At 43.5% G+C, this 12,267-nt stretch overlaps 1 protein-coding gene across 1 annotated transcript in view; it reads right to left on the reverse strand.

The window, feature by feature from the left end:
- The window catches only part of LOC126456550 (sialin-like), a 98,499-nt gene that overhangs the window by 49,308 nt on the left and 36,924 nt on the right, over positions 1–12,267 (reverse strand). Inside the window, exon 2 of the mRNA XM_050092297.1 lies at positions 10,615–10,844. Within this exon, the coding sequence (XP_049948254.1) occupies positions 10,615–10,844 (230 nt within the window). The remainder of the gene's footprint in view (positions 1–10,614; positions 10,845–12,267) is intronic.

Genomic DNA, 12,267 nt, shown 5'->3' on the forward strand with positions numbered 1-12,267 from the left:
CAGACCTCGTACATCCTAAGAGGCCTGGTAACAACAGCTTCAAACATTGAATTCCAACCGTGTCCTCTGGGTGATTCACTTTTTTTATCGTGTTGTGTAGGTATGTGTGCCCTCTCCGTGACTATACGTGACAGCTCTGAGTAGGACTTACAATAGAGACCCCTTGAAGAACTCTAAGGGCCACTAAGAGCCTGTAGTCGGTATGCGCGAACAGCGGCACCAGCAGCGTCGTCACGCAGCAGAAGAGGTTGGAGTAGCCGAACACCCTCTTGGTGCCGTAGTACTGCGCCAGCGTCCCGCCGGGCAGCTGCCCCGCCCAGTACAGCCAGAAGGCGCCGCCAATCACCATGTTCTGCTGGTGTTCGTCCCAGTCAAACCTGTTCTGGAATACAGCGATAACACATACAATTATCCCTCACCCTGGCAAAAAGCGCACAAAAAATATTTTGTAACCTATATACACTACTGGCCATTAAAATTGCTACACCAAGAAGAAATGCAGATGATAAACGGGTTTTCATTGGACAAATATATTATACTAGAACTGACATGTGATTACATTTTCACGCAATTTGGGTGCATAGATCCTGAGAAATCAGTACCCAGAACAACCACCTCTTGCCATAATAACGGCCTTGATACGCCCGGGCATTGAGTCAAACATAGCTTGAATGGCGTGCACAGGTACAGCTATCCATGCAGCTTCAACACGATACCACAGTTCATCAAGAGTAGTGACTGGCGTATTGTGACGAGCCAGTTGCTCTGCCACCGTTGACCAGACTTTTCAATTGGTGAGAGATCTGGAGAATGTGCTGGCCGTGGCAGCAGTCGAACATTTTCTGTATCTAGAAAGGCCCGTACAGGACCTGCAAGATGCGGTCGTGCATCATCCTGCTGAAATGTAGGGTTTCGCAGGGATCGAATGAAGGGTAGAACCACGGGTCGTAACACATCTGAAATTTAACGTCCACTGTTCAAAGTGCCGTCAGTGCGAGCAAGAGGTGACCGAGACGTGTAACCAATGGCACCACATACCATCACGCCGGGTGATACGCCAGTATGGCGATGACGAATACACGCTTCCAGTGTGCGTTCACCGCGATGTCGCCAAACACCGATGCGAACATCATGATGCTGTAAACAGAACCTGGATTCATTGGAAAAAATGACGTTTTGCCATTCGTGCACACAGGTTTGTCGTTGAGTACACCATCGCAGGCGCTCCTGTCTGAGATGCAGGATCAAGGATAATCGCAGCGATGGTCTCCGAGCTGATAGTCCATGCTGCTGCAAACGTCGTCGAACTGTGCGTGCAGATGGTTGTTGTCTTGCAAACGTCCCCATCTGTTGACTCAGGGATCGAGACGTGGCTGCACGATCCGCTACAGCCGTGCGGATAAGATGCCTGTCATCTCGACTGCTAGTGATACGAGACCGTTGGAATCCAGCACGGCGTTCCGTATTACCCTCCTGAACCCACCGATTCCATATTCTGCTAACAGTCACTGGATCTCGACCAACGCTAGCAGCAATGTTGCGATACGATAAACCCCAATCGCGATAGGCTACAATCCGACCAATATCAAAGTCGGAAACGTGATGGTACGCATTTCTCCTCCTTACACGAGGCACCACAACAACGTTTCACCAGGCAACGCCGGTCAACTGCTGTTTGTGTATGAGAAATCGGTAGGAAACTTTCCTCATGTCAGCACGTTGTAGGTGTCGCTAATGGCGCCAACCTTGTGTGAACGCTCTGAAAAGCTAATCATTTGCATATCACAGCATCTTCTTCCTGTCGGTTAAATTTCGCGTCTGTAGCACTCATCTTCGTGGTGTAGCAATTTTAACGGCCAGTAGTGTAAAATGAGTAGAAAAACAGTCTAAATCTGGATGGTTATTTTATTAAAATGACCGGTTTCGGTCTCGTCTTAGGCCATCTTCAGGACAACACCGTCAGCTGAAGATGCTGTTCTCAGGATGGCCTAAGACGAAGCCGAAACCGGTCGTTTTAATAAAACAACCATCGCGATCTTGACCGTTTTTCACTGATCATAAAAAGCGTACCCTCTGTAACGACAAACGTGGTTCAAAACAATGAATTATTCTCAAATTATTCGCCATTTTATCCAGTACAGAGTGTTTATAAACTGTCTTACCACTTCTGACTGAACGGTAAAAATTTTGACTTTTTTGCGGGTAATAGTAGAGAATGAACACGTAGAAGAACGTACAGGTGTTGTTGACCAACTGCGTAGAATGTTGTATGAGGAGGCGCGGAACGATTTCACGCGTAAATTTCGCAAAGCAACTCCTCACAGACAGGTCTTTAAGAACATGACCAACAAATTCAAGCGATAATTCATTTACAGAGATCCGCTTCAGTTGTATTAATTATGCATTCAAAACACGACCAAATGGGCCTACTGTTTAGACGCCACGAAACCATAGCCACAAACCTCACGCACTGTCAAGTGTCTATCACATTAATTGAAATGACTGCCAATGCCTTTGTGTTGGACAAGCAGCTCTTACTTTCGCAATTCGATTCAAAGAACACCAGGACTTAAGTAATTAGAGATCTGCGTTAATTGATCACCTACAAACACACAACAATTCTATCACTGATCATATGTAATAACTTAAGTATTCTCCATCTGCGGCTAGAGGGTCCTGTCCATAACTTATTGGAAGAAATTTAAATTTTACGAACTTTTACCAGAATCCACTATATACACTAAATGATCAAGATACGTTGAAACAAGAGCTTATTTTGAGTAGCTATAAGCCACTTAAATAATATATCACGGGTTAAAGCCTATTTCTCTAGACTCCTATTCTTTTATTAGTTGTTTCGTCTTAATGAACTTTCCACATTGGAATTACTTCGTCCAATAAAGGGCGCTCAGCACCTTAATGTTAATTTGACATATCGCTCCTAGCATCGCTGTACCCATATTTTAGATTTTTATGGTGGTCTTTATATTTATATATTTTAATACAGTAAAGAGTTAAAGAAACTGATACACTTGCCTAATATCGTGTAGGGCCACCACGAGCATGCAGAAGTGCCTCAGCAGGACGTGGTATGGACTTGACTAATGTGTGAAGCAGTGCTGGAGAGAATTGGCCCCATGAATCCTGCAGGGCTGTCCATAAATCCACAAGAGTACGAAGGGGTGAAGATCTCTTCTGAATAGCATGTTACAAGGCATCCCAGATATGCTTAATGATGTTCATATCTGGGGAGTTTGGTGGCCAACTGAAGTGTTTAAACTCAGAAGAGTGTTCATGCAGCCATTCCGTAGCAATTTTGAACGCGTGGGGTGTCGCACTGTCCTGCTGGAATTGCCCAAGTCCGTCGGAATGCACAATGGCAATGAATGGATGCACGTGATCACACGGGATGCTTACGTACGTGTCGTATGTCAGAGTCGTATCTACGCGTATCAGGGATCCCATATCACTCCAACGCATAAGCCCCAAACCATTACAGAGCCTCCACAAGCTTGAACGGTCCCGTGCTGACGTGCTGGGTCGATGAATTCATGAGTTTGTCTCCACACACGTACACGTCCGTCTGTTCGATACAATTTGAAACGAGACTCGTCCGACCAGGCAACGTGTGTCCAGTCACCCAGAGTTCAATATCGATGTTGAAGGGCCCAGGCCTGCAGTCATCAAGGATACACGAGTTGGCCTTCGGTTTCGAAAGCCCATATCAATAACGTTTCGTCGAATGGTTCGCATGCTGACACTTGTTGGCCCAGGGTTGAAACCTGCAACAGTTTGCAGTCACGTTGAGCGATTCTCTTCAGTGGTCGTTGGTCCTGTTCTTGCAGGATCTTTTTCCGTCCGTTTATGTCGGAGATTTGATGTTTTCCGGATTCTTGATATTCACAATACACTCGTGAAACGATCGTACTGGAAAATCCCCACTTCATCGCTACCACGGAGTTGCTGTGTCCCATTGCTCGTGCGCCGACTATAACACCACGTTTAAACTCACTTAAATCTTGACAACTTGCCATTGAAGCAGCGGTAACCGATCTACAAATCTAACAACTGCACCAGACACTTGTAGTCTTATATAGGCGTTGCCAACCGTAGCGCCGTGTTCTGCCTGTTTACGTATCTCTGTATTTGAATACGCATTCATATACCAGTTTCTTTGGCGCTTCAGTGCATATTTAATTTTATATAACTTGAACCGACATTTCTTGTAGTTACCCTCTTACCATTACCTTTTATCAGGGCTTTTACTATCTAATCCTCTGTTCAGTCATTTGTCCTAGCATCATTACCTGTTGCCTGTTATGAGTCGAGTCGTATTTTTACAAGTCCATGAGGTTCAGGAATATGTTTCCTCATTCATTTAGTTGTCACGCCTCTTAGCCATGTCCCGTATCATTATTGCTTTGTGTTCTGTAGAACGCTCAGCCTGATCATTTTCGCTTGCTATTTCGCTGCTTACATTACTACACTGACATTTTAGATTTGTGGTGTTCTCTAAACATTTTATTTTTCATCACTCGACCATATAATGCATCACAAGTGTGACGATTTACTCAGCATGATCTATTACCATTAATTTCTATCACTGGTGTTACTGTTTCTATTCCTTTTTCATGCATTTTGCCCATGTACTATTGTGTAGTTGCCCAAAATGTCACAGGTTGTAACATGTTTGGGCGTTATTTACCCTAACGGCATACCACAGCGTTTATATTACATTACACTTTAAACTGAAATACTGGAAGCGTTTGGACTAGCCAGTCCAGATTTTCTTTTTATCTTCATTAATAACAACAGTTTTCTTGATTATATTTTTGACGCCTGCGTCACACCACGCCTTCAGACCTCGGGCCTGGCACTCCACTTAGTCGTGGTTGGCGTTCGTACTGTGCGGCTGCCCGACGGCGCAAAAGTGTCGCTACAGTGTTTGTTCTCGGTACTGTTTCCTTGGATCCACCCGCTCAGACGTTACATTTTTAGGCCCGTGTGGTTATTAAGCCCTCTCATTATTTATGGTTTCGCCAAGATGCAGTGATTTTAATCCCTTGCACTGACTGACCCGACCGGTGTTATGTGTTGCCAAACAGAATAAAAATGGCTCTGAGCACTATGGGATTTAACATCTGTGGTCATCAGTCCCCTAGAACTTAGAACTACTTAAACCTAACTAACCTAAGGACATCACACACATCCATGCCCGAGGCAGGATTCGACCCTGCGACCATAGCGGACACGCGATTCCAGACTGAAGCGCCTAGAACCGGACGGCCACACCGGCAGGCCAAATAGAATAAGTGAATCGCCTTGTTTCCGTATTCAACTGTCCAGGTTTTTACAGATATGTTGCGTTATATTTCTTTCCTCCTCTCCTTCGTATGCTACTGTTTCATACAACTGAAGACGGGATTTTAAAATTCCGAAACAGGTCGTGGTTTAAATAAATAACTAATACGAAGGACTTTTGAAAACTCCGTGGAAAAATAAAATCTACTTACAAGTTTGGGGTAAACCTTTTTTATTTTTCGACATGGTCTCCTATTAGACTTACACACATCGTCCAACACTGTTCTAATTTGTTGATCCCTTCCGAATAATAGGAATCGTGCAAGTCTGCAAAATAGCTATTAGTTGCTGCAATCACCTCCTCGTTTGAATAAAATCTTTGTCCCGCCAGCCATTTCTTCAAATTGGGGAACAAATAGTAGTCCACGGAAGTGAAGTCTGGAGAATAGGGGGGATGTGAAAAGAGTTGGAATCCTATTTCCATTAATTTTGCGACCACAACTGCTGAGGTGTGTGCTGGTGCATTGTCGTGATGGAAAAGGACTTTTTTGCTGTCCAATCGCCGGCGTTATTTTTTTGCAGCTCGGTTTTCAAACGGTCCAATAACGATGAATAATATGCACCTGTAATAGTTCTACCCTCTTCCAGGTAGTCGATGAGGATTATCCATTGCGAATCCCAAAAGACAGTCGCCATAACCTTTCCCGCCGAAGAAATGGTCTTCTACTTTTTTGGTGCGGATTTTCCCTTGGTAACCTATTATTTAGATTGTTGTTTGGTCGCAGGAGTATAGTAATGTATCCATGTTTCATCCACAGTGACGAAACGACGCTTCGAGTCCTGGAAATTTTTCCTGAACAGCTGCAAACAATCCTTGCAACACTTCACAAGATTCCGGTTTTGGTCAAGCGTGAGCAGTCGCGGAACCCATCTTGCGGCTAGCTTTCTCATGTCCAAATGTTTATGCAAAATATCATGTACCCGTTCATTCGATATGCCCACAGCACTAGCAATATCAAGCACCTTATCCCTTCTGTCATCCATCACCATATCATGGATTTTATCAATGATTTCTGGAGTCGTAACCTCCACAGGGCGTCCAGAACGTTCAGCATTACTTGTGCCCGTATGGCCACTCCGAAAATTTTGAAACCACCTATAAACCGTTCTAACCGAAGGTGCAGAGTCATCGTAATAAAGCTTCTCTTTAGTCTCCTGAGGCGTTTTGCCTTTCATAAAGTAATGTTTAATCACCACGCGAAATCCTATTTCGTCCAATTTTTGACAATCACACGACTTCCTTGATTCACACGAATGCCAAACACAAAGAAATAGACCAATATGGCTAACACTTGGAAACTTGATGTGCGTTCTTTCCAAAGATTCTACTAACTAAACATGGGCTCGATACTCGCCGGTGGTGCCATCTCTCGGACTTTGCACGGACTTTTGAAACGCCCCTCGAACACCTGAAGCAGATCTTTCTAAATTAATTGTCATGCCTCTCAGTTACGGACTTCCTGCATACCAAATCTTGTGCAAATGGAAGCGAACTGGTTGTGTCACTGACGATCAGAAGTCAGGCAAGCCAGCTGATTTGGATGGCATGAAATATATTGGCATTTATGAATATAAGCAACCGTCAACTGTATAATGGAATGACAATGAAAATTTGTTTGGGATCGGGACTCGTACCCGTATTTCCCGCTTATTACGAACTGTCGCCTTACCATTTGGCTTCCTGAACATGACTCACGACCAGACCCAGGTTTCCATATATCGTCAACCACGTGTCTACAACCTGCACTTGTATATCTATTATGTATATTCTCGTACAGGGAAGACATTTTACTTGAAAGTTGCTTGCCCGGTGTCGGCGAATAAATACAATATTGCAGTGCCCACATTACTTCGAATTACGATGCAATACATCCATGGGAGGTCTGTTCAAAAAATTCCGGAATTTTGTCTATACAAATTTTACTGCGTTTGTATTTATTTATTGCTCATAGACTCCTTCGAAATACTCTCCTCCACAACTGAAACATCGCTCCCAACGCCGTTTCCACTTCCGGGATCATTCTTGGTACACCTCTTGCTGGAACCATCTGCGAATTTCCTTTTATCTCGTCTATCGTTGCAAATCTTCGTCCTTTCAACACGGTTTTCAACTTTCGATATAAGAGGCCGTCAGGGGCCATGTCTGGAGAGTACGGAGAATGATTCATCACAATGATTTCATTTTTTGTGCAATAGCTACGCAACAACATGGACGAATGTACTGGTACCTTATCGTGATACAAGAGCCATGAATTGTCTCGCCACATTTCAGGCCGTTTCCTTCTCACATTTTCTCGCAGGCGTCGCAATACGTCCCGATAGTACCACTGATTAACAGTTTTTCCCTGTGACGCGAATTCGTCCGCCCCTGGCCGCTGAGTGGTCAGCGCGACAGAATGTTAATCCTAAGAGCCCGGGTTTGATTCCCGGCTGGGTCGGAGATTTTCTCCGCTCATGGACTGGGTGTTGTGTTGTCCTAATCATCATCATTTCATACCCATTGACGCGCAAGTCGCCGAAGTGGCGTCAAATCGAAAGACTTGCACCCGGCGAATGGTCTACCCGATGGGAGGCTCTAGTCACACGTCATTTATTTTATGATGAACTAATCCTTCAAAGTGATGAAAACTATCACCATGTCTTTGGCATTTGACCTGATATGATGAGGTTTTTTTTTTTTTTTTTTTTTTTTTTTTTTTTTTTTTTTTTTTTTTTTTTGTCTCGATGAATCTTTCTCTCAGTATCACAACCATAGATCCATGTCACATCACCAGTTTTCTCTTAAGGAACATCTCATTCTCCTTTGCGCGATCCAAAATCTCTTCACAGTTTGCTAGGTGAAGGTCTTTCTGGTCCTGACTCATGAGCTGTGGAACGAACTTGGTGACAATACGATGCATTCCACGATGCTGTGTCAGGATTTCGTGACATGGCCCCAACTGAAATGTTACATTCTTCTGCAGTCTCTCGGACAGTCTAATTTCGATAGGAACGCACAGTTTCGTTGGCATTACTAACATGAGCGTCGTCCATGGGCGTCCTCCACGAGGGCCATCTTAACTTCCGTCCGGCCATTTTCAAACCGTGTGAATCATTCGTAACACTGAGTAAGGCTTAAGCACTGATCGCTGTACGCTTCCTGCAACATATGTTGTGCCACTGTGAATTTTTTTTGTCTTTTTTTTTAGTTTCATGGAAAGTTACAGCAGTGAACAATAACTAGCAGACATACAACAATAAAACTTCCGGCAATTAAACGTTAAACACAAGCGTGTACAGAGATGCCAACCCGCATTTCGCTCCAACGCAACATTGGGGCGAAATTACGAATGTTCCGTAATTTTTTTGAACTGACCTCGTACATGACCGCAGATGCATTACATCGTAATCCGGAATAACACAGGCACTGCAATATTGTGTTGTGGGTGAAACTGTAGAAGTGATTTAGAGAGCGATTACCCGCAGCTCCTCAGCTTCAACCAAAAGACTAAGCAGGTAATTTGGCTTCGCACTCAGGTCTGTGTAGAACACATTGTGATTCAAATTGAAAAAAACGTGGCTACCACATTCAGATTGTCCAAAAGCTCGAAAACGAGGTCTATGCCGCCATACAAGCTATGTGCTATGACTTACTGGGTGCAGTTAGAGATGCAAATTTGAACTATCACACCCTATTGAGCAGCGACGCAGCATTTCACGTTGTGAACGTGTGAACAGACATTACTGTAGGATCTGGGCAGATCAACAGCCGAATTCATTACAAGACTGGAGACAGGATAGGCAAGATAGGAACTACGAGATCAAAAGTGTATGGGCCTTTCATGCTTGCTGAGAAAACAGCAACTGGTAGCACATTTCTCGGCCTACCGGAAAAGTTTTTTGAAGCAATAGTTGATTCAGGATGAAATTTTGAATACTGTCGTCTACCTACAAGATGAAGCGCCTCCGTATTCTGCCATAATTGTCCGGTACTACCCGAATGCCATTTACCCAGGAGATGGTTTGGCTGAGTATCACCAACACTTTTGGCTCCCCGCTTGCCCGATTCGACCCCAGTGGACTTTTTCGTGAGAGGATTTATCAAGTCCGATGTTTGTCATGTGAAAATCAATAATCTTCATCAGCTGACAATTTGCAGCTGTGGAACAAATGACACCAGTTGCGTTAGGAAGGGTGTTTCGGGGTGCACAAGAACGTTCGGTCTTGTACTTACATTTGCAGGTTCGCCACATTGAAATGCACTTAATTTGCAGCAAGAAATGTCTCAACGTATATTCGTGTTGTTTATAGTCCATAATAGAGTGTTTAAGTGGAAATTTTTTCGTGCTCATCGGTACCCGGGCCAAGTGCAATAACCAGTTCTCACTCAGAATTCTCAGTGTAGCCCCTTTTGATACACAAAAATAATGTATACTTAATAAAAATGCTAAGCATTAATAGACGAATGTGTGTTAATGTTAATTTTTTGTTTCATAGTCGACTGTACCGCCATTTGGAACCTTTATTCGATTCAGACTATCGCTGTACTGTAAAATCAGTTTGCACTTTCTCGTCACCACTGAAGGTTGATCAGATATTTTGTATCCTTATTGGATCTGGGTTATTACCTACGAATGATATTGTGTGTTCCTGGTGAGTGGTTTATTCCAATGTGTAAATACATCTTACGGTATTACCATAATGTTCCTTCACTGATATCAGTTTATGAACGTCTGTAGCCTATGAAGCTGTCGAAGTCCCAAACGCGGAATGCTTAATATGTGAATGAATACTAAGGTCAAGACATATAGAAGTGTCTGAATGCAATCAATGGCTGCTCCATATCATAGTGCATTTATGCAATTTATAGCTGATCCTACAAGGGTTCCAGTTTTACCGACAAAGATACGAAATTCTAAAAACTGAAGAGAACTGATTCCATCCTAGCTCATTATGGTAATAGGCTAGATCTTGGTTTCCGTTCAGCAGAAGGCTATTCGCATTCCTCAGTGAAAAATTATGAGTTGTAGTAGTAGAGACCTAGAAAAGGTGTTCTCCCTGATAGAGGTACACTAACGATAATTAAAGCTCTCCACATCCATCTCCCCCCCCCCCTCTCCCCCTTTTCCTCTTCCAGCAATCTGGAGCAAACGAGTAATCTACTAACTTGAAAGAAATGCTTGCTGCCAACATCCCTTCAGCATCGTAAATGTGGGTGTCTTCCACTCACAATCCGTACAATGGGTAAATAATACTTGCTGAACCTATTCTTACCTCCGTAGACACATTGTAGCCAGGCACAGTAATGTTGCTATTGAGGGTGTAGTTTCCGCTCAGAGAGAACTCATCGTCAATACATTCGCTGGCGACTGCGGTTTCGTCTGATGCTGTCGTCATCTGGACCATGGCGACGATGGCGATGTTGATGTTCGCTCGTATCATGTAGTTCACTCCACAGCCAACGAAAATAAGCAACCATAGTATTGCTCTCTTCGTCACACGGTCTGCAAAGAAAACACTAAGGCACTTAATTTAAAAAATACAGGGTGATTCAAAAAGAATACCACAACTTTAAAAATGTGTATTTAATGAAAGAAACATAATATAACCTTCTGTTATACGTCATTACAAAGAGTATTTAAAAAGGTTTCTTTTTTCACTCAAAAACAAGTTCAGAGATGTTCAATATGGCCCTCTCCAGACACTTGAGCAATATCAACCCAATACTCCAACTCGTTCCACACTCTCTGTAGCATATCAGGCGTAACAGTTTGGATAGCTGTTTTTATTTCTCGTTTCAAATCATCAATGGTGGCTGGGAGAGGTGGCCGAAACACCACATCCTTAACATACCCCCAAAAGAAAAAATCGCAGGGGGTAAGATCAGGGCTTCTTGGAGGCCAGTGATAAAGTGCTGTCACGGGCTACCTGGCGGCCGATCCATCGCCTCGGGTAGTCTCTCCATACAGTCGACTCTCCATACAGTTGATTGAGGAATTTGCAGCTCTCTGCTAGCTCTGCGAGTCGATTTTCCTAGGCTGCGAACAAATGCTTGCTGGATGCGTGCTACATTTTCATCACTCGTTCTCGGCCGTCCAGAACTTTTCCCTTTGCACAAACACCCATTCTCTGTAAACTGTTTATACCAACGTTTAATACACCACCTATCAGGAGGTTTAACGCCATACTTCGTTCGAAATGCACGCTGAACAACTGTCGCCGATTCACTTCTTCCGTACTCAATAACACCAAAAGCTTTCTGTTGAGCGGTCGGCATCTTAGCATCAACTGACGCTGACGCCTAGTCAACAGCGCCTCAAGCGAACAAATGTACAACTAAATGAAACTTTATAGCTCCCTTAATTCGCCGACAGATAGTGCTTAGCTCTGCCTTTTGTCGTTGCAGAGTTTTAAATTCCTAAAGTTGTGGTATTCTTTTTGAATCCCCCTGTATATATGATTTTCTTTCTGTTTCTGCATGTATACTCCGCATACCTGTGGGAAGTGAATAACAGAGGGTACTTCCCATTGCACAACATATTAAGATGTCTGTCTGAGTCAGCAATCATCAATAGCATGAGGATGCATCAGCCAATGGAGACCACCGCATTAAAGAAACATATGGTGTACCCACAGTACATATGGTGTGTAATTGAAAAATTGTCATGGTGATCTTTCCATTGGCAAAAGATTCTGGATAAGTCTCCCATTCTTATTTCTAAGAGGGGACTGCCAAGGTGGTGGTGACCAAGAGAAAGAGATTGAATAAGCAACGAAGGAATATCATTATATGAGTCGGACCATGGAACGTCAGAAGTTAAAACGTAGTAGGAAACCTAGAAGATACGATAACGGAAATTCTAGGGCTGAATTTAGATGGACTGGGGTCAGTGAAGTGAAATGGAAAGATAAGGATATCTGATCAGA

The sequence above is a fragment of the Schistocerca serialis genome, chromosome 2, assembly GCF_023864345.2.
Source record: "Schistocerca serialis cubense isolate TAMUIC-IGC-003099 chromosome 2, iqSchSeri2.2, whole genome shotgun sequence".
Classification (NCBI taxonomy): Eukaryota; Metazoa; Arthropoda; class Insecta; order Orthoptera; family Acrididae; genus Schistocerca; species Schistocerca serialis.